General features: G+C 37.0%; 1 protein-coding gene across 8 annotated transcripts in view; it reads right to left on the bottom strand.

Annotated features, from left to right (window-relative positions):
• RC3H1 (ring finger and CCCH-type domains 1) overlaps positions 1 to 20,863 on the bottom strand; it is a 92,484-nt gene that overhangs the window by 28,846 nt on the left and 42,775 nt on the right. For 6 of the 8 annotated variants that reach the window (XR_010319396.1, XR_010319397.1, XR_010319395.1 and 3 more), the window contains exons 3-9: positions 16,812 to 16,932; positions 15,452 to 15,691; positions 14,827 to 15,002; positions 11,029 to 11,229; positions 8,203 to 8,335; positions 3,389 to 3,507; positions 1,124 to 1,236 (exon numbers count right to left, since the gene is read on the bottom strand). Coding sequence is in view for 5 of the 8 variants with exons in the window: in XM_064276626.1 (XP_064132696.1) it covers positions 1,124 to 1,236; positions 3,389 to 3,507; positions 8,203 to 8,335; positions 11,029 to 11,229; positions 14,827 to 15,002; positions 15,452 to 15,691; positions 16,812 to 16,932 (1,103 nt within the window). In the remaining 3 variants the exon portion in view is untranslated. Of the gene's footprint in view, positions 1 to 1,123; positions 1,237 to 3,388; positions 3,508 to 8,202; positions 8,336 to 11,028; positions 11,230 to 14,826; positions 15,003 to 15,451; positions 15,692 to 15,769; positions 15,862 to 16,811; positions 16,933 to 20,863 lie in introns of those variants that run through there. The other 2 variants (XM_064276627.1, XM_010591110.3) reach the window with 2 other exon arrangements.

The raw sequence follows: 20,863 nt of genomic DNA, 5'->3' as shown, positions 1-20,863 counted from the left end.
TTTCTAGTACTTCTTTTGGGTTTTCCCACATAATAACTTTATGCTTATTTTATTTTCTTCTTTAAGTACATTAGCTGCTACTTCCAGAATGTTAAATAATAGTCTTACCAGTAGAAAATTTTGCCTTATTCTTGACTTAATAGGCTGAATCTAGTATTTTATTAAGCATCAGGCTGCCTTTTGATATGATACAAATTATTATGTTGTTGAGAAAGTACCTACGATATTTCTGTTATATAAATAGTTTTGATCTTAACTGGTTATTTGATTTTATTCAAATGCCTTTTGGCATCTTTGGATATGATCACATAGTATTTCTCCTATAGTAATTTTTTTGAACTACCTTTGTACTTAATATTAGTATGTGAGATAGATTTGCAGTTTTCCTTTATTTGCCCTGGCAAATTTGGTGTATTACACTGGCTTTATAAAAAAGGAGAATTAATAGATTTTCTTCTGTGTGCTTGAAAACGTAACATCATTGGAATTACCTGGTTCTTAATGTCTGAAAAAAATCTGTGAAATTGAGTCTGGCATTAAATTTCCTGAATAGAGCAAAGGGCAAATTTTTCCAGTGGAAATGCAATGAGCTATTAAAATCAGTCAGTTAAAATTGATGACTGCTCTTTGAATTTTATTATTTCTTGGAGCAAAAAAGATTAACTTTTAGACTTAGCTAACCATCAAATAAGGTGCCCTGGTCGCACAATGATTAAGTGCTCGAAAGGTTGGTGATTTTAACCCCCCAGCTGCTCCACGGGAAAAAGGCCTGGCGACCCGCTCCCAGAAAGATTACAGCCGAGGAAACCCTAACCGTATGGAGCAGTTCTACTCTGTCCTATAAGGTCACTATGAGTCGGAATTGACTCGATAGCACATAACGAAAACAACCATAAAATAGTTTCCTGTCTTTGGGCACGATGTAAAGAAAGCTGAAGAAACTACTTCGGTTTTCTTCTTTTTAAGTTACATACTACATTCTAAAAATTCCCTATTCATTGAAGAGAACACAACTACTCTTTCTGTATTTCTCACTGTCAGCAAATTAATCAACTTAATAATTCTATCCTATAACGAGTTACTGGAAGGCTGAAGCTAGTGACTTTCACAGACAGACACTTACTTTTCAAGTTCCTCCTGAGAGTGTGCAAATGTACAGCTGGCCCCGCGAGGGCATCCACCTCTCTGCTTCATATCTCGACACATGTATGTTTTATATTTGCTATGCTGTGGAGGCTAAGACCGATAGCAAAACATTAGACACTTAAAAAAAAAAGATCTAAATTTTGTGTTGCTGTTTAAGGATCTTGATAGTCTACATGAGTTATTCAGACTAATTCAGGTTTATCTAGACTACCCAGAGCAAAAGTGTTGGAAAGTCATTCTGTTTAAAGTCTCAGAGTCCAAAAAATGGTGGCCAACAATCATCTTTCTACGTTTTATAATGGATAAACCATTGGCATTTAAAACTTGAAAATGTTTAAAACTGTCATCTAATATTTGTTTTGTACAATGTTCAATACAGCTATATGTATAGTTACACATCTTTATAACAAAATCTAAAATAGGCCCTATAATTGCAGAATTTTCTATAACCAATTCTTCTTGACATGCAGAAGAATATACAAAGGACTTAAAATATCTCCAAAGGTACAAATGAAATGTATTATCTACATTTCAAGGAATTGGCAGGAGGAAGGATTTGGGAGTTAATGAGGCATCAAACACAACACTAGGCTAAAAAAAATTTCAGTGTATTTTATTATAGACTGCCAGATCTTAAAGGTGAGTCTTGTTATTTGTTACATTATTCAGATATCTAATGAAACAGGGAATGAAAAATACGGTTTTCCTTTCTTCCATTTCTTTCTTTTCTTTTTTTGATGGTATAAAAGTAAATTTATTAACATGGAAAGAAGCTCACACCATAAAGTTGAATTAAAAAAAAATCAGGTTACCGACCAACATGAGTGATATCGCTCATTTATATAAAACATATCTGGCATAGACAAAAACAGAGGTAACTTGCAAGAAGATGACCAACATGTTACCAGTGATTGTCTCCAGGTGGCAGAATTTGAAGTGACTCATGTTTTGCAGAATTGCTTGAATTTTTATGACATATCTTCAAGTAAAACAAAATTATTTTATTTTGAACTATTTCTCCCAACAATCCCTCTACCATTCTGCCATTCTCCATTCTTACTCTTTTCTTTCATCCACTCGGAAGAAGAGGATCCAAGTTTTTCCATTTACATCCCACTGGAGAATACAGAGACCTTTGGAGCCTCATACTTCTGGGGGAGTGGGGAAGAGGGGATGGTAACTTGATCTTCTCTGCCTCATAGGGGAACATGCTATGGCATTTTTTTTTTTTTTTAATTTTTAATTGTACTTTAAGTGAAAGTTTACAAATCAAGTCAGTCTCTCATACAAAACCTTACATACACCTTGCTATATACTCCTAGTTGCTCTCCCCCTAATAAGACAGCACACTCCTTCTCTCCACCCTGTGTTTCTATGTCCATTCAGCCAAGCCTCTGTCCCCCTTGGCCTTCACACTTCCCCTCCAGACAGGAGCTGCACACATAGTCTCATGTGTCTGCTTGATCTGAGAAGCCCACTCCTCACCAGTATCATTTACTGCTTATAGTCCAGTCCAATCCCTATCTGATCTTCTATTTCTTAATCATAAAAAAAAACAGTGACTTGTGTTTGAACGATTAGAAAAATGACGTCCAGATTATTCTAAAGAACTTTTTTTTTTTAAATATTTCTTGCTTCTCAAGGAAAAAATATTGAACAATCCATTGTTGTTAGTATTTACCTAAGTCAGGTAAATCAGTACCATAGTTTTAAGTTCAAAGCTTACTACTGTTAAAATAAGATAACTAATGAATCTAACATAAGCCCTGAGAGCAAAACAGAATTATTGGGGGAAAAAATTGAAAACTTCAGCCATAATGTAAGTTGTTATATTTTACTGCCATATATTTCATTTAAAAAACTGAGGAAAATTTGGCATCAACGGACTTTATTGGAGAGATACAGCATTAAATGTACTTAAAAGGTATCATCAAACTGAAATGTAATACTGAGAAAAACCTCATTTAAATGGAATAAACTGTTAGCACAGAATCTCTCTTTGCTTTATCGAATGCTGTTATATCCAACATGAAAGTGACCCCAGCACAACATTAGACTGACAAGGACTACTTAATTTCAATGTTGTCAGATAAAATCACCAGGCTAATCTAGTATACTGACTTCTAACCATACTAAACTAATTTAGCTTCTGTAAGTAGTCTTCATGTCATCTTTTTGGCTTCATTTCTATCTGTAGGTATTCCCACAGCGGCTTACCTCTGGTTTCAAACCTCTCTCTTACCTGCTGTTGATCGGCTCCCTTTTTGCTGTGGTTCTGGATATAATCCACCAGTCCATGTACCACCGTACGCACAGCAACCAGCCCATTTTCTAGCTGTTCCCAAGTAGGAGGAGGAGCATCTACATAGCGCATGAAAAATGAAATTGAAAAATTATTCTTATTCAAGGTTTTGCCCAATATTAAATTAATTAAGGAATACACAGGAGTTAATGTCAGCACTTCAGTGAAAATCAAGTTAAGATATATACGCATGGTTTTTCAAATAATAGCTTGTTCATCTGAACACCATTTTAAACAAATGGGTATATCCTTTTAAAGCTGGAATTCCAAAAAAAAAAAGTAAATATAGGGAAAGGGAGGGCAGCATAAGGAATTAAATAGGCCAACCAATTTATCATTAGACCCTTAGTGTTGAAGAGACAATAATGAGTGACAAGGACTAGACTGTCACACAGTAGTTTTGTGTTTAGTTTTGAGAAGCTGCCAAACCGTCTTCCAGAGCTGCTGCATCATTCTACGTTTCCACCAGCAGTGTAAGTGATCTAGTTTCGCCACAGCTTCGCAGTACTTGGTGTAGTCACTAACTTTTATTTTAGCCAGTCTGACAGGTATGTAGTGGTATATCTCTCATCTAAGGGCACAGTTACTACTCAGCTATAGCTGATTGTTGTTAGGTAAAGATGCAAAGCGAGCATGGCAGATACACCATTTTTTCCCTAGGGAAAGATTAAATTCAAGATTTTTATGTAAAATTTCCCAGTTTTTAAGTGCTGACACTAACAACTTTAGAACACTGTGTGACCCAAACTGTGACTGCCAATAGGCAATGTTTATTTTGAAGTTTTACATAAAGCAAATATTAGTAAACAGAATGTTCAAGAAGCATTAAAAAAAAAAACCCCAAACCCGTAGCCATCAAATTGACTCCGATTCATATCGACCCTATAGGACAGAAAAGAATTGTCCCATAGGTTTTCCAGGGAATGGCTCATGGATACGAACTGCTGACCTTTTGGTTAGCAACCAAATGCTTAAGCACTGTGCCACCAGGGCTATAAAATCACTGCTACACATCCTCTTCATCAGTATTTGCCCAGTGTCAGTACTGATGTTTTTTAAAGGAAAATTAATCAAATGCCTTAAAATAAAATGTTCTCAAAAAGAAATATAAAATGAAGTGACAACACAGAAAGAAAGATGACTTCCTTCTGGGAACACCCCAAAAGTTGAAGTGTAGACATCACTTACACACTTCTAGGTGATGGCATTTGACCTGAGCGTTTTAAGTATACATCGACTTTCAACAGGAAAAGAAGGTACAGATGGAGAGGTGAAGGGAACATTTATTCAAAAAGTAATCTCAGAAAATCTATTAAGTCCTAGGTATTTCTGTAGTTGCTAGGAAAGCAGAAGCAAACAAAACAAAAAAATCTGTTATATTCTAGGAAAGGGGCCGGACAATAAAGCAAAATAAATAATCTAAATATAGAATATTTAGATAATAATGAGTTGAAAAAGTAAGAGCAAGGAAAGGGAGTTGAATAGGTATATGTAAAATTTCAGACAGGTAGCCAGCGAAGGTCTCCTTGAAAAGGTTTTAATTAAAAACCTGAAGGAAGTGAAGGAATATGCCTTGTGGATAAACCGGGGGTAAACATTTTAGATAAACATTCTAGGTAGAGGGAAGAATAAATGCAAATGCCCTGATATAGGAGTGTGCCTGCCATGCTCCATGGAGGTAAAACTGCAGAGGAGAGAATTAGGTGGAAAAAAAAGAGTAGGAGATGAAATCAGAGAGGTAATGGAAAGACCAGATCATGAGAGACCTTGTACATCATGGAAAGGATTTTGGCTTTTACTGTGAGTGATAGAAAACAATCGGAGAATTTTTAAGCAGAGGGGTGACAGGATAAGTCTTGCGCTTATGCTAGAACCAGACATAGGAGGCTATACCATAACATGACGATGGCTTAGATGAGGATACTAGCAGTGCAGGTGGTAAGGAATAGACTGATTTTAGATGGATTTTAAAGGCAGGGCCAATAAAATTTTCTGATGGATCAGCTGTACATTATGTGAGAATGGGTTGACATCTCCAAGGTTTTTGTGCTGAGCAACTGGAAGGATGGTGTTGCCAGCAGCAGGACTGCAGGGACTGGAGCTCATTTGGGGGCAGGTTAAGTTTGAAATGTTTATTAAGTATTCAAGTAGAGCTACTGGATGCTGATAGGCAGTTATATACATAAATATTGAGGAACAAGCTCTGGGCTGAAGATACATTATGTTTCACAGACTGTAAAATGCCAACAATTGTAACACACATCATTATTTTATGTGCTATTTAAAGAGAAAGAAGACTGCTAATTAAATTATGACATATCATCAACTGTATAAATGCATACCAATTTCAGAAATGCTAAAATATGGGCCTTAGAACTAATGAAATATAGTAAATTTGTGAGTCATACAGGTGATATCTAAAGCCATGAAACCAGACGAGATTATCTTGGGACTAGGTATAAATAGGAAAGAGAAGTACAAGGACTAAACCCTGGTGTACTCCAAATGACAAAGCTTATGGAAATGAGAAGAAATCAGCAAAGGAGGCTGAGAATGAGGGTCCAATAAAGTAAAAAGAAAATTTGGACAGTGTGGTAGCCTGGAAGCTAAGGGAAAAACATGTTTCAAGATGAGAGTAAGTGACAACATTAAATGCTGCTGACAGGCCAAATACAACGAGAAGCAAGACCTGACCTCTGGCATTACGTGGAAATCACCTGTGACTGACAAACTCAGTTTTGGTACAGTGGTGGAGATAAATGCCTCACTGGAGTGACTCCAGGGTCAATAGAGTGCTATAAGAAGGAGAGAAATGGAGTAGTAGCTGGATAGGGAATGGAGTCGAAAGTGGGTTAAGATGAAATAAATAACATATACAGTGAAACCTGCGAAAGCCAGAACTCGACAGGACTGCCTTTTTCCCTGGGTCTGATAAGTTTTCTGCCTTTGACAGGGTACAGTCTTGCCACTTTTTTATCACTCACTTTAGTGGAAAATATTTGAGTTTTCCTTCCCTGACAAGTTTCCGCCTTACATAGGTTCCGGCTTTCAGAGGCTTTCCTGTATTTGTATCTTGATAGAAGTATTCTAGTAGAACAGGAAAGCTGATGATACAAGAGAGTATACTGAAGGGATATACTTCATGAAATGACATCTAGTGGATGAGGAGAGAGGTGGCCATAGCTAGGAGTACAGAACTGTTACAAGAGGAGAGCAGAGAATATTGGCACTGATGCAGGGAGATACATTGATGTGGTGTTAAGAGCTAGTGGAAGTTCTCTTTTGACTGCTCAGAATGATCAAAGCACAAAAAGGAAAAAAACAAAACAAATCCCTGTATGTTCTAGGAATAGATTTGATCTGGTTTGATTAAGCAATTTTGGGAGATAAATCTACAAAGGAAAAAAAACAAAGGTAGGTTGATAAAATTAGAGTGCTCTGACTGCCACAGTCAAGAGTTCTGGACCTTATTCTATAAGAAATGAAGTGTCACTGTAAGTTTATGAGTAGAGAAGTAAGATCAGAGGTGTGACTTATTTTGCAGCAATAAGTAGACTGGACTGGAAAAGAGTAGAGAAAGCTGAAAGACACGCAGTCACAAAGAAAAGGAATGAGGCCCTCACTAAAGCAGTGCCAGTAGGCATGGAATAGAGGGACACTGTGAAAGAAAAACAGACATATCCTGTTGTCTGAAATGGTATGTAGATTAAGTGAAGGGAAATGGTATGAGGCAAGATAAAAGACTCAGATTGAAGGCTTACACACCTCAGAGAATGAGGTCATTAACAGAGAGAGAACACACATATCAAGTAAAGACGAGTCCACTTTAAAACACACAGAGGAGATGATGAAGAATCTCAGTACACATTTGGCAAAGCAGGTCTGGAAAGATGAAGAGATAATACCTGATGCCAGGAATGAATGATCATCATCAACAGAGAATGCAGAGAAAACAAAGTTCCAGGAATATAACCTGCCTACTCCTGAGTGAGCAGGAGAAGAAAGAAGCCAAAATGAGACAGAAGCAACATTCGGAAAGGACAGAAGAGAACCAAGAGACCACAGACAAGGTGTCGGGAGAGTTTCTATATCAAGTAAGTGGTCAACAACATTATCAAATGCTGAAAACAATTCAAGTAAATTTAAGGACTTTGGAATTGGTAACTGGGAAATTACTAGTGAATGCTAAGAGTTTTAGTTGAGGAATAAAAGCAGGACAGTGATAGAAGCCAAAATATCTAAGGTGTATTAGGTGAAAAGTGAAGGTTGGGTGTAACTTCAGCTCAAGGGGAAGGAATAGGAAAGGGCTCATAAAGTAAAGATATGCAAGACAGGATATCTGGTGGAACAAGATACCTGGTGGAGGAGAGAAAAACAGGATCAAGAAACGCAATTAAGGACAAACGATGAAGAAAAATGAGAAAGAGCTTGGAGCTTCAGCAAAGAGGTGAGAATGGTAAAACATAGCCCAATTTTGTGATGGAGAAAGAGGAAACATAAAGGACCCAAGAAGAATCTATTTTCCTGGTGAAATGAGTAGCACAATAAGAATTAAGTATTAATATTAGTTGAAGTAAATTAACCTGTGATAAATAGGGACAAAGAGTAGGGCCAGAGACTTCAGTACTACAGAAAAGACCTGGACCAACTACACTGGGAAATTTTAGAGAAATGTAACAAAAGATAACTAAAAGAATCACTGACCAGCACTGAGGGCAGACACAGAACAGTCCATTAATTTCTCTTGAGTTTACCTGGACTAGGGTCAATGTTTGCTAACAGCTCCAAATGGGGTCTTAGTCGGTTTAAGTTCGCTGGGTCTCCAGTCCGCTGGAGAGCAATTGTTAGTTCCTGAACACTTTGTGCAAAAGATGCTGGGGTCTGCAACTTAAAAAAAGATAAATATTAACTTTCCTAAAGGCCAGGTAATCTTTTTGAAATAAAGATGACTTATAATACCACAATCATTTTTATAATTTATTAAATTTATATCATCCCATATACCTAAGCTTTGGCCAAACTGGATTACCTACTACTGAACAAACCTTGCACTTCTCATCCATGGCTTGGCATGCTGTACATTCTCTTCCCTCTGCTGCCCGCCCTTTCCATCACACAGAAGTTGAATGCCTAGTCAGTTCTCAAATGTCACATGGGATATTTTTCACAATTCCTTAATTTAGAAGTACTCTTTCTATCCTATACTTTTACAGCACTGTGTTAGTTTGCCTCATGAGGTCCTTGCAAATAATTTAAATTTGGGAATATGGAGATAATGTTATACAATAGCAAGAAAAATGAAACTGAAGTCAGTCCAAACGAGTCTGAGTTCAAGCTCTGTTACAGACCAAACATCATGATATTGGATACAATCCTAACAGGTTCAACAGAAAGTCCATCTGTTAAATGGACTCTAGCTCTAAAAAAATCTTATATTGGTTTGGGATTCTGAGAAGCTATCGGGTTATATAGTTTCCCAAGGCTTAATGACATTTGCTCTGGCATTAACTCCCCCTAAGCTAGCGATAAGTATGACCTTTCATAGGAAAAAAAAAAAAATTTTTTTTTGATTATGTGACAGTAACCAAAGGTTCCTACTTGGAAACGCTTAGCTCTGTATGCAGTTTATTAATATAGATGTGAATTTCTACCACTCAGAAAGGGCATTCTATAAAAGGTAATTAAATGTAAGTCACATACACTACAAAGTTGGTTTCAGCTTGTTGAACGAAGGTCTTCTGATGCTAAATTTAAGGCATTTGCTCATGATGTGTGAAAATTATTACAGGATATTATACCTAGTTGCATAGTCCAGTTCAGATAAGAAAGACAACCTGCTTGAACAATCTTTATAAAATAAGCCAAGTTTCTCTTCAGAGGAGGTAGAAAATTACTCCTTTATGAGATCATTACTAAGTGTCAATGAGTTATAATCAGTAAGTTACTTAAGTTTGGATACAAGCTCCTGTTCAAGCTAGGAGTTTCAGGTAAAGTTTGGTTAAAGGTATCCAGGGGAGACTTACAGGACAGACCAAACAACATATATTATACCGAAAACTGTGTGTCAGGCAGTTACAGAACGTATTTCCCAATTCTCTTTTGACACCAATCTGCTATTCTTTCAAAGAACATTATCTTTGGGGATAGCAAAAAAAGTGTCACAATAGCCTGGTAAGAGATTTACTGGTTAAGAACACGGATTCTAGAACCAAAGTACTCGAGTTCAAATCCAGACCCCATCATTTATTAGCTGTATGACCATGGAAAATATACTTGACTTCCCTGTGCCTCTGTATGAAAGGGTAATACAGGGTTGCTGAGAGGACTGCTGTTGTTAGCGACCACTGAGTTGGCTCCAACTCACTGAAAATTTATGTATAACAAAATAACGTTGCCTGATCCTGTGCCGTCTTCAGGATCACCGGTATGTTTTAGTATATTACTGTGGCTATTGTGTCAATCCATTTCAATGAAGGTTTCCTTCATTTTTGCTGACATTCTACTTTCCCAAGCATGATGTCCTTGTTTAGTGACTGGTTTTTGCTGATGAGTTGCCCAATGTAAACAAGCCAAAGTCTCACCATCGTTGCTTCTATTAAAACCACCTGGCATATAGCAAACTCTCCATAAGCATTATTATATTTAGGCTAATCTCTACATCTTGAGCCTACTTCCCTAAATGTAGGGTAGTCTCTAGAGGTGGTAATCATCTCTGTGATTCTAAGTATTTAAGATAAAATCGTAAAAATTAACTAATACTATTATTACCAAAAAAAAAAAAAAAAATTGCCGTCGAGTCAATTCTGACTCTCAGCAACCTTACAGGACAGAGTAGAATTGCCAACCTTTTGGTTAGTGTCTGAGTTCTTAACCACTGCGTCACCAGGGCTCCCTACTATTATAAAGCATACTATATATCACATTTCATAGAAATTTCATACATTTCATGTTGAATTACGGCAAACAGTTACAGCATTACTCCAGTTTCAGGAGAACTAAATATAGCTCTTGAAGTCACGTGTAAGTAACAGAACTTGACCTCAAATTCATGTCTACTCGAATAGACTTGTCATCATAACAGGCAACAGATAAAGTAGAAGCACACTGAAAATTTGATCAAATTTAGAATGGTAAGTTTTATTACTATGTGAAATTTACTCTGGCTGAGAATCATAAAAAACTTCAATGTATAGATCCTCTAGACCATTAAATGGCCACTACAGAGAGATATAAGAAGTCTGTTAGTTAACACAATGATTGTGTTAGTTAACGCAGTGACCAAAACTCAGAGAAAAATACAGGAAGGGAAAGAGGTAATAATAAAATAAGGAAACTCTCAAAGGAGTGTGGGAGGGCTTTGGATAAAATAATACGGCAATAATCAAATCTTTATATGAACAAACTGGTATTATGATGTGACCAGTGTTAACATGTCACTCGGCTACAGAAAATATAACTTACAAAAGCCTGATAAACAGTATTCACTTTAATACATATTTGTTAAATAAGTGAATTACCAAATTATCAATTATCGAAACTCCAGGATTAGTCCAAGGAGTAAAGAACAAAAAAGGCTCTACCTTGTCAATAATGGACTGCATATGGGATTTGTGCGACTGGTCTCCATAAAGCAAAGAGGACCACTGGTCTGGTGCAATTCGTAAACCTGCCTCCATAGCAATCTGCACTATCTGGGAGTCATGTTCTCGCCGCAGGGCCTCATAGGTTCTAAATTCTTCTTTCAGCTGCATTAAAGAAGAGTCTTCATCACGTTTGGTGACCTAATGAGATACAAATAACCACACAATGAGCCAGGTAAAAAAAATGAGTTTATACTTCATATAAGAACAGACGGAGATAACAGATTAATTTTTAATGTAACAAAAATTATTTTAACCATAACAAGATTAAAATGGAACCTAGTGTTTTGCCTGAAAAACATTTTGTTCTTTTTAGGTGTCCAAATCTTCTGAATATGATTTACAGAAAGAATGAATGAGTGAGAAGATGCTAAAATGAAACTCAAAGACTGAAAAGACCTTAAAAGAGCATGTGTACATATACTTGTATATACACACAAACATATACGCATTTAAAAGTATGTGTGTAAGGTCACTATGAATAAGAATTGACTTGACAGCAACAAGTTTGATTTTGGTATATAAACTTTTTAAAAGAAAACATGCAATTATTCTGGAAAGCAGTATATGTTTCTTCATGGTAACTGTGGATTATCCCTTTCTGGCTTGCTTGGCAATGAGCTAGCTGGTACTGATCACTGAAAGAGCTACAGATGCAAGTATGATTTCAGAGATAACTAATTTGTACTTGGCTTAATGCTCCACAGAGTTATGTGGTTAGGCCACCACCAGAAAGTGCGAAATCAGGAATTCTGGATTATAATAATAATAATGAAAAGTTGGAACTGACTTGATGGCAATGGTTTTTTTTTTTTTTAATGATAACAATAACATAATAACAAAAATAGCTAACACTTCTTGAGCACCTGGAGCCTTGGTGACGCAGTGGTTAAGAGCTCACGCTGCTAATCAAAAGGTCAGCAGTTCAAATACACCAGCTCTTCCTTGGAAGCCCTATGGTGCAGTTCTACTCTGTCTTATAGCATGGCTACGAGTTGGAATCAACTCAATGGCAACTGGTTTGGTTTTTATTGAGCACTTACCCACTCCACTGCTTTCGAGTCGATTCTGACTCATAGGACAGAGTAGAACTGTTCCATAGAGTTTCCAAGGAGCGCCTAGTGGATTCAAACTGCCGACTTCTTAGTTAGCAGCTGTAGCACTTAACCACCATGCCACCAGAGCACTCAGTATATACCAATCAGTGTGTTGTTACCTATATTAACTCATTTAATTCTCTCAAATTGTTGAGGCAGGCACTATTACTATCCCCATAATAATTCATATTTTGAGTCAAGCTGGATTTAGGCCACGGGTTTAACAAATCAAAGTAAAACTATCGATACTCCTAGTCTAGGGTCCCCTATACCTTAACATACTTTAGACCGTATCTTGCCTTGTTAATAACCTTTTATTCCTATAAGAACCCAAATTCCTCTAGTATAATACTCCTAGTTTTTTCTCCCACCAAAGAAACTAGACTATCGTAACCAAGACTTCGAAGTCACAATGACTTCAAATTTAAAAATGTATTATTCTTTCTTATTACAAGAACGTCTAACTTAAATTTTGTTATGTAGGTCTATAAAAAGAACAAATAGGTAACAATTAAGAACTACAGTCATATAAACTAAAAATATTTTGCCACTATTCAAAGGCAAGTGAGAAGACCAAGTGCTATGTATATGTTTGAAAACACCTCCTTGATACAGGCTAAACCTTATTAAAATGAAGAATATGCCTTCTTTACGATCTATCAGCTCCTTGGGCCTGGCTTTCAACATTCTCTTTAACTATTAACAATGAAGGATTTTCAAGACAGGCAATGTCCAAAGTCCTGGAAATTGTATTATACTAAAAAAGACCAGAATTATTCCGCAGCTTGAAAGGGCTTTTCAATGGAAATACAGAAGATGCTAAAAGGACATGGCCAGAACACATGGCCACATCTACCTGCAGGAAAGGATGGAAAATGCAGTCTGATCAAATGCCCAGGAGGAAAATGAAATGGGTTTTGGTGAGCACTTAGACTCTCCTATAGGAAGAAAGTTAATGGTATGGGACCTATTGCGATGAGAAAAGATCTTTTCCTGATTGAGAATGTAGTACAAACTACCACCACCGAAGAAAGTGAGTGGGCAACAAAATAAAGGAAAATAAACATAAAAGTCAAGAGAAAAAAGTGGGGCTTACACAAGAAATTAAGAAACATCATAACTTATGTGAAAGAAAACCCTGAATTAGATTTTTACAAACTTCACGTCTTTAGTACAGGCAGCCCCAGGGTTACAAATGAGATCCGTTCCTCAGTGCGGATTTAAGAATTTGTCGCTAAATTGCAACAGGTGCATATGGTTCTATTTAGCCTTACTTAAGTGCAAGAAGAGGGTTGCTACGAGTTGCGATGAGCCGGAATCAACTCGAGAGCAAGGAGTTTTTTTGGTCTAGTACAAGAGAAAGCTCAAAACCCTTTCAATGATTTAAAAGCTGCACATGCAGCAAGTGAAGGTGATTGTGATGAAGAATTCGTTCAACCGTTTCAAAGTGAAGGCAAATTTACACAACATTAAAGGGCAAGTATAGGTTGTCTGTAAACTGGTCATGTGGAACCCGTGGACTGCTTGTACTACTAATGCTTTTAACTAGGGCTGAAAGAGTTCACCTTTGGATATTCCGGGGTTTTTAAGCTTCTTATTAGCCTTCAGAGGAAGCTGAATTTTTTTTTTTTTTTTAAAGCTTCCTATATTGTATGTGTCTGGTACTGTTAATGGAACCCTGGATGCAGACATTCTGAAGTGTATTCCAGATCACACTGTACAACTGTGTCACTACAACCATTATAAAATGCGTAAATCATTCAGGGAAAATCTGGACCAGCTGCAGTAACTATGGCTAGAAGCCTGCAGACACAAGAGGGGTGACTCAACAGACCTAGAGTCCACATCCTATTCCCAGCATATAATCTAACTCTAGAAAGAAACAGAACAATGTCAGCATTTAGCTAGAGGTTTTTGTTTTAATTTTCAAAATTAAACCTCTATGCTCCTCTGTTGCTTTTGTGAATCATTTGATGACTAATAAGAGCTTTTGTAGCTTATGAATGTCAGATGAAATATGGTGACTCAGGAATGAATTTCCTTCCTTCCTTATAGCTAGCATAAATTAACAAAATTATAGAGATAGGCTTCCCTGTTCCATGAAGTACTGGTTATGGGCCATGTCAGAAGCAAGAAGCCTTGACTTTAAGAAGTCAAGAATACAGGCTAGATAATAAATGATAGATAGTGGACACCAATGTTTGAAATGGTACTAATTCAATTTGGGCTATAAAAGAAAATGTCTAGCATTACTATATAGGTTGCAAACTGAAATGGTAATTGGAGGTCCAGTATTATATATGGGGAATTACACTAGGAGTAAATAGCCAAATAAAACTTATTTGTACTTCAATGACTATCTCTTCAGATCAATTCTGCTTATAACCTTGCTGAGAAACTGAGGCAGCTTATTAGTCTCTTAAAATACAAAAATCTCTAAGCCATGGTTTGATCTATGTTATTCAATATCCAACATTCAAAATCTAATACAACAGAATTTAACTAGAAGAGAATACCATCTATGTCCTTTAAAAAAAAAAAAGAAAAGATAAGGCAACTATTAAACTCCCAAGTTTTACTATTTAAGTTTGGGGAAAAGACAATGTTTCCTTTCAAGCTGATATTTAATATACATTCATACCTTGAAGCAGGAGGCTCTATAAAGGAGCTGGACAACATGCCCAATGCTAGTTTTAGAGGCCTGAGGGAACCGTGGTTCCAATCTTTGCACCACAAAGAGAACCAAGACTTTTCTTGACAAAGCAGATCCATCTTCTAAGGCCAAAAGAACCAACTTTAGAGCTTCTTCCTGCATTGCTAGAAAAAGTTGGGTAAAGTAAAAATTTATCATGTGCAGAGAGCTATGATATGCCCTTTTATTAGAAAAGCAATATTCAATAATTTTTGCAGGTACTGCTTATTTAATGGGCAACACAATAACAGATAACCATGACAATTTTTAATCATTTTTTGATAATTTTGTATTATATTCAGTATATTTTGTGTAAGAATGTAGATACATGATTAACACATTTTTAGAAAAGCTTCCAACAAAATGAATAAACTTTTGGCATTAAAAGAAAAATTTTAAGTTTTCTGAAAAACTAATTTGCATGGAATTTCCCAAGCCATGATTGCCAAGTGGGATATTACTTGCTAAGAACAGAATAGTGCAAAGAACTAGTCCTTGTACATCACTTGTAGTCCTTATACCATACTTTCAGAATTACTAATGTCGTTAATATCAAACTTTAACAATAATATACCTGGTCCAAGGAACTGGCAGCCTCTAGCCCTGACTGCTGCCCAAAGATTGGAAGAAAGTTGCTGAGGATTCTGGTGCTGGAGGATAAGCTCTGTAACTGTTCGTTCACCTAATGATCGAGCTGCCCTCATGGCACGAATCCTGCCTTCTTCTTCCACTAGTTGGCAGTGAACCAGAGTCACCAGCTTCCTCTGCATTGGGCGGCTTAGAACACTCTGAGTAGTGCTATTCAGACCCACTCCTTTAAAAAAGAATAAAAAAAGTTAGGGTGTTATAGATTGAATTATATCCCCCCAAAATATGTGTTGTAAATCCTAACCTCTATGCCTGTAGTTACAATCCCATTTGGGAATGGGTTCTTTGTTTTGTTACCGGAGCAGGATTACTGTAAGGTGTATCTTGAGGCAATCTCTTTTGAGATATAAAAGAGAAAAAAATGCAAGCTAGCAAGAAAGTTGGGTGAATATCTATGCCAATCTACACGGAGATCTCCAAGGAACCAGGAAACAAGGTGAAAAGACAAAGCCTCCCCCTAGAGCCAGTTCCCTGAATTCGGATGTCTAGCCTCCTAAACTGTTAAGAAAATTAGTTTCTGTTTGTTAAAGCTACCCACTGTGGTATTTCTGTTATAGCAGCACAACATGTCTAAGATGCTAGGTTTACAATGCAATTTTAGAGTCCAGGAGCACTTCCTCTGATGGGATGATTGACTTGTGGGTATGTGAACAATTCTGGGTTCACTAGAACAGTTAAAGAACGAAGGGCAACTATGCTAGTGAAGCCTAGTTAGCATTTTTAAAAGTATACAAAGCCATTATCTCAAAAACTTACCATTCATTATAACATTAAATACACCATCATTCACTTTAATCAGGGAAAAATGAAGAAAAAAGCCCAAACAACATGATTAGTTAAAGATCTAAATCTTGAGGTCATAACAGTTCTTGCACATTATTGCATTATGGTTGGTCTTATCTTCCTAATGAAATAGCAAGCCCTTTTAGGGCAGTAATTGCAACCTCCACTTTTATTATATCCCCTATAAAACCCGTATAGCATGCCATATAAAACTGGATAGAAGGGAGACAATTTAGAGCTGTCAAATGATGAAGAATCCTTCTGAACCACTAGTGTATTTATATTAACTTCTGCAACTCATTCAAATAATGTTTCCAACATCACATAAAGTCTGAATTCACCACTTTATTTGATGTGCTTTCTAATGATATTATTAGCACACAGTGGGTTTGGTTCACAATAAATAAACTTCACTAACGTTGATTTATAGCCCACAGTTTTTGTGTTAATAGAAACATCTTTAACAGACATTTACCTACCATGGACAATTGTATTAGATTTACCTCTAGCACTGCTGAGTGGTTTCAGGTACAATGCTAATTCTTCTACACATTTCTTTGCTTCCTCATAATGCTTTGTATCTTCGACCCCACTACACAAAGTAATAGGCTGCTGCTCAGGAACCTGGAAGTCAAATGAAAAGGTCTTTGAGTATTCATGAATTAAACACTTATGTTATTGAGGACATTTTATGTACTGCTACTCTAACAACTAAATTTATTGAATTCTTTCAACAGACTTTTTCTATACATGCAAAAAAATACACTCCACTTTTTTTGTTTTGGTATCAATTGTTAAAAAATTTAAAGTGTAAAATTCCACAGTTGAACAACCATCACCACAATCAACTTCAGAATAGTCTCACTGGCCCAAAAGGAAATCCCATACCCCTTAACTGTCACCCCATTTTCTCCCCAATGCTGTCTCTATGGATTTGCCTATTCTGGACATTTCACATAAGTAGAACCGTATAACATGTGGTCTTTTCTGAGTTGATTCTTTCATTTAGCATTTTATCAAGAGTCATTCTTGTTGGAGCATTATCAGTACTTCATTTATTTTCATCCGAGTGTCATGGATTGCATTGTGTCCCCTCAAAATGTGGCAACTTGGCTAGGCCATGATTCCCAGTATTGTGTGATGATCCAACATTTTGTCATCTGATGTGATTTTCCTATGTGCTGTAGATCCTACCTGTATGATGTTAATGAGGCAGAATTAGAGGCTGTTATGTTTATGTAAATGAGGCGGGACTTAACCTACGATATTAGGTTGTGTCTTAAGTCAATCTCTTTTGAGATATAAAAGAGAGAATCGAGGAGAGAGACAGGGGGACCTCATACCACAAAGAAAGCAACACCGGGAGCAGAGCACATCCTTTGGACCCGAGATTCTTGTGCTGAGAAGCTCCTAGGACAGGGGAAGGCTGATGACAAGGACCTTCCCCGGGAATTGGCACCCTGAATTTGGACATCCAGCCTACTAGACCATGAGAGAATAAACTTCTGTTTGTTAAAGCCATCCACTGGTGGTATTTCTGTTGTTGCAGCACTAGTTAGTTAACACACTCAGTAACAATCCATTATAGGTCCCTGGGTAGTGCAAGTGGTTTATGTTCAACTACTAACCTAAAGCTTGCCAGTTTGAACCCACCCAGCAGTGCCACGGAACAAAGGCCTAGAGATCTGCTTCTATAAGATTATAGCCAAGAAAACTCTATGGAGCAGTTCTACTCTGTAAACCACGGGGTCACCATGAGTTGGAATCAACTTGACAGCAGCCAGTTTGGTTTGGTAAACAGATATATCACATTTTATTATCCATTTATCAGTTGATGGACACTTGGGTTGTTTCTATATTTTGACTGTTAATGCTGCTATGAAGATTCATGAACAAGTTTTTATGTGGACATAATGTTTTTGTTTCTCCTGAGCACATGCCTAGGAGCACATATGGTGACTCTATGTTTAACCTTTTGAAGAACTGCCAGGCTGTTTTCCAAAGTGCATGCACCATTTTACATACTCAACCAGTAGTGTACAAGGCTTCCAATTTCTCCACATCTTTACCGTTGTCTGTCTTTTTGATTATAACTATTCTAATGAGAACCCTGGCGGCACAGCGATTAAGTGTTTGGCTGCTAACCAAAACGTCGGTAGTTTGAGTCTACCAACTGCTCCCTGAAAATCCTATGGGGCAGTTCTTCTCTGTCCTATAGGGTCACTATGAGTCAGAATCTACTCGATGGCAATGGGTTTTTTTTTTTTTTCCTTTTAATGAGTGTAAAGTAGTATTTCCTTGTGGTTTTCATTTGTATTTCCCTGCTGACTAATGACGTTAAGTATCTTTTTGTATGTTTATTGGCTATTTATGTATCTTTTTTTGAGAACTGCATACTTACATCTTTTGCCTTTTTTTAAAATAAATTTTATTAGAACAGAAAATTAAGCAGATAATAAGAGTTCCTATTATTCTATTATTAACATCTTATGTTAGTATGGTATATTTGCTATAATTAATGAACCAATATTGACACATTATTATTAGTCTATACATAATTCAGATTTCCTTAGTTTGTGCCTAATACCCTCCTTCTGTTCCAGGATTCCATCCAGGGTACCACATTATGTCTCCTTAAGCTCCTATTGGCTATGACAGCTTCTCTGGCTTTCCTTGTTTTTTATGACCTTGACAGTTTTGAGGAGTACTGGTGAGGTATGCTGTAGACTGTCCCTCAACTGGAATTTGTCTGATGTTTTTCTAATGAATATAGTGGGGTTATGGGATTTGGGGAGGAAGACCACACAGGAAAGGTGCCAGTTTCTTCCTACCACATCAAGGACATATACTAACAACATGACTCATCACTGTTGATGTTGACCTTGATTAGCTGGCTTAGGTAGCGTTTGTCAGATTTCTCCACTGTGAAGTTGCCTTCCCTCTTCTATATTGTACTCTTTGGAATGAAGTTACTGTGTGCAACTCATACTTAGGGAGTGAGGACTTATGCTCCATCACCTTGAGGGTGGAGTATCTATATAAATTATTTAGAATTTTTTGGCATGGGAGAGTTGTCTCTTTCCTCCAATTATTTATCCAATCACTTGTTTTCATCAGTATAGAGCCATCGGTATTTTATACTTTTGGTTATAATCCAGTACTATTTTATTTACTTTGTTACTTAAATTGTTCCAGCTTTGGAGCTCCTTCAATTGGGTCCTGTGTCCCCCTACCCCTTTTAAAATATTTTATTGTGTTTTCAGTAAAAGTATACAAAGTAAATTAGGTTCTCATTTAACAATTACTACACACATTGTTTAGTGACACCGGCTACATTTTCCGCAATGTGTCAACATTCTCATTAATTCCATGCTGGATGTTTTGTTTCCCATAATCTGGCTTCCTTGTCCCCTTACCCTTTCATCTTTGCTCTAGAATAACTGTTTACCATTTGGTCTCATATAGATGATTTTTTAAGGGTGCACAGTACTCACTGGTAATATTCTTTATTTTATGAGCCAACCTGTTATTTAGCTAAAAGGTACCTTCAGGGGGTAGTTTCAGTTCAACGTTTATGGAGTATCCCAGGACTACAGTCTCACAGAACCCTCTAGTCTCAACCCGTCTAGTAACTCTGGACTTTCTAAGAATTTGAGTGCTGTTCCACATTCTTCTCCCCTTCTATGAGGATCCATTTATTGTGGCCCTGATCAGAATGGTCATTAGTGGTAGCCAGGCACCATCTAGTAGTTCTTCTGGTGTCAAGGTAGATGAGGCTGTCATTTCTGAAAGACTGTTAGTTCTGCAGACTAGTTTCTTCTATGAGTCTTTGGCTTCCTTTTTTTCTCAGAAAACATCCTTTTTTGAGCGCTATTTGGCAATAATGGAAACTCTGGTGGCATAGTAGTTATGACCTACGGCTGCTTACCAAAAAGGCTGGCAGTCTGAATCCACCAGGTGCTCCTTGGAAACTATACGGGGAAGTTTTACTCTGTCCTATAGGGTTGCTATGAGTCAGAATCGACTTGATGGCAATGGGTTTGGTTTTGGTTTGGCAGTAACTATTACAATTTAAAATATGCATACTCTCTGACCCAGATATTCTATATTCAACCTCTAGTTGATAGGTTGGTGGTTTAAACACAACCAAAGCACCTCGGAAACAGGCACAGTGATCTGCTCCGGAAAGGTCAAGCCCTGAAAACCCTATGAAGCAGTTCTACTTTGCACACACGGGGTGACCATAAGCCAGAAGGAGACTCGACCGCAACTAACAAAAACAAAAACTACAGTCTTAGAAAACTTTCTTAAGAATGCTCACTGAAATCTTCTCTGACCATAAGCCATGAAAGTAGAAATCAATAACAGAAAAAGCAGGAAAAAGAAATCAAACACTTGGAAACTGAACAAAACCTTGCTTAACAACTACCGGGTTACAAAAGAAATAAAACACAGAATAAAGAAAGTCATAGAATCTAATGAGAATGAAAACACTTCCTATCAGAATCTTTGGGACACAGCTAAAGTGGTGCTCAGAAGTCAATTTATAGCAATA

Source organism: Loxodonta africana, chromosome 25 (assembly GCF_030014295.1).
Source record: "Loxodonta africana isolate mLoxAfr1 chromosome 25, mLoxAfr1.hap2, whole genome shotgun sequence".
Taxonomy (NCBI): Eukaryota; Metazoa; Chordata; class Mammalia; order Proboscidea; family Elephantidae; genus Loxodonta; species Loxodonta africana.
This window is presented reverse-complemented; position numbering and strand designations above follow the sequence as displayed.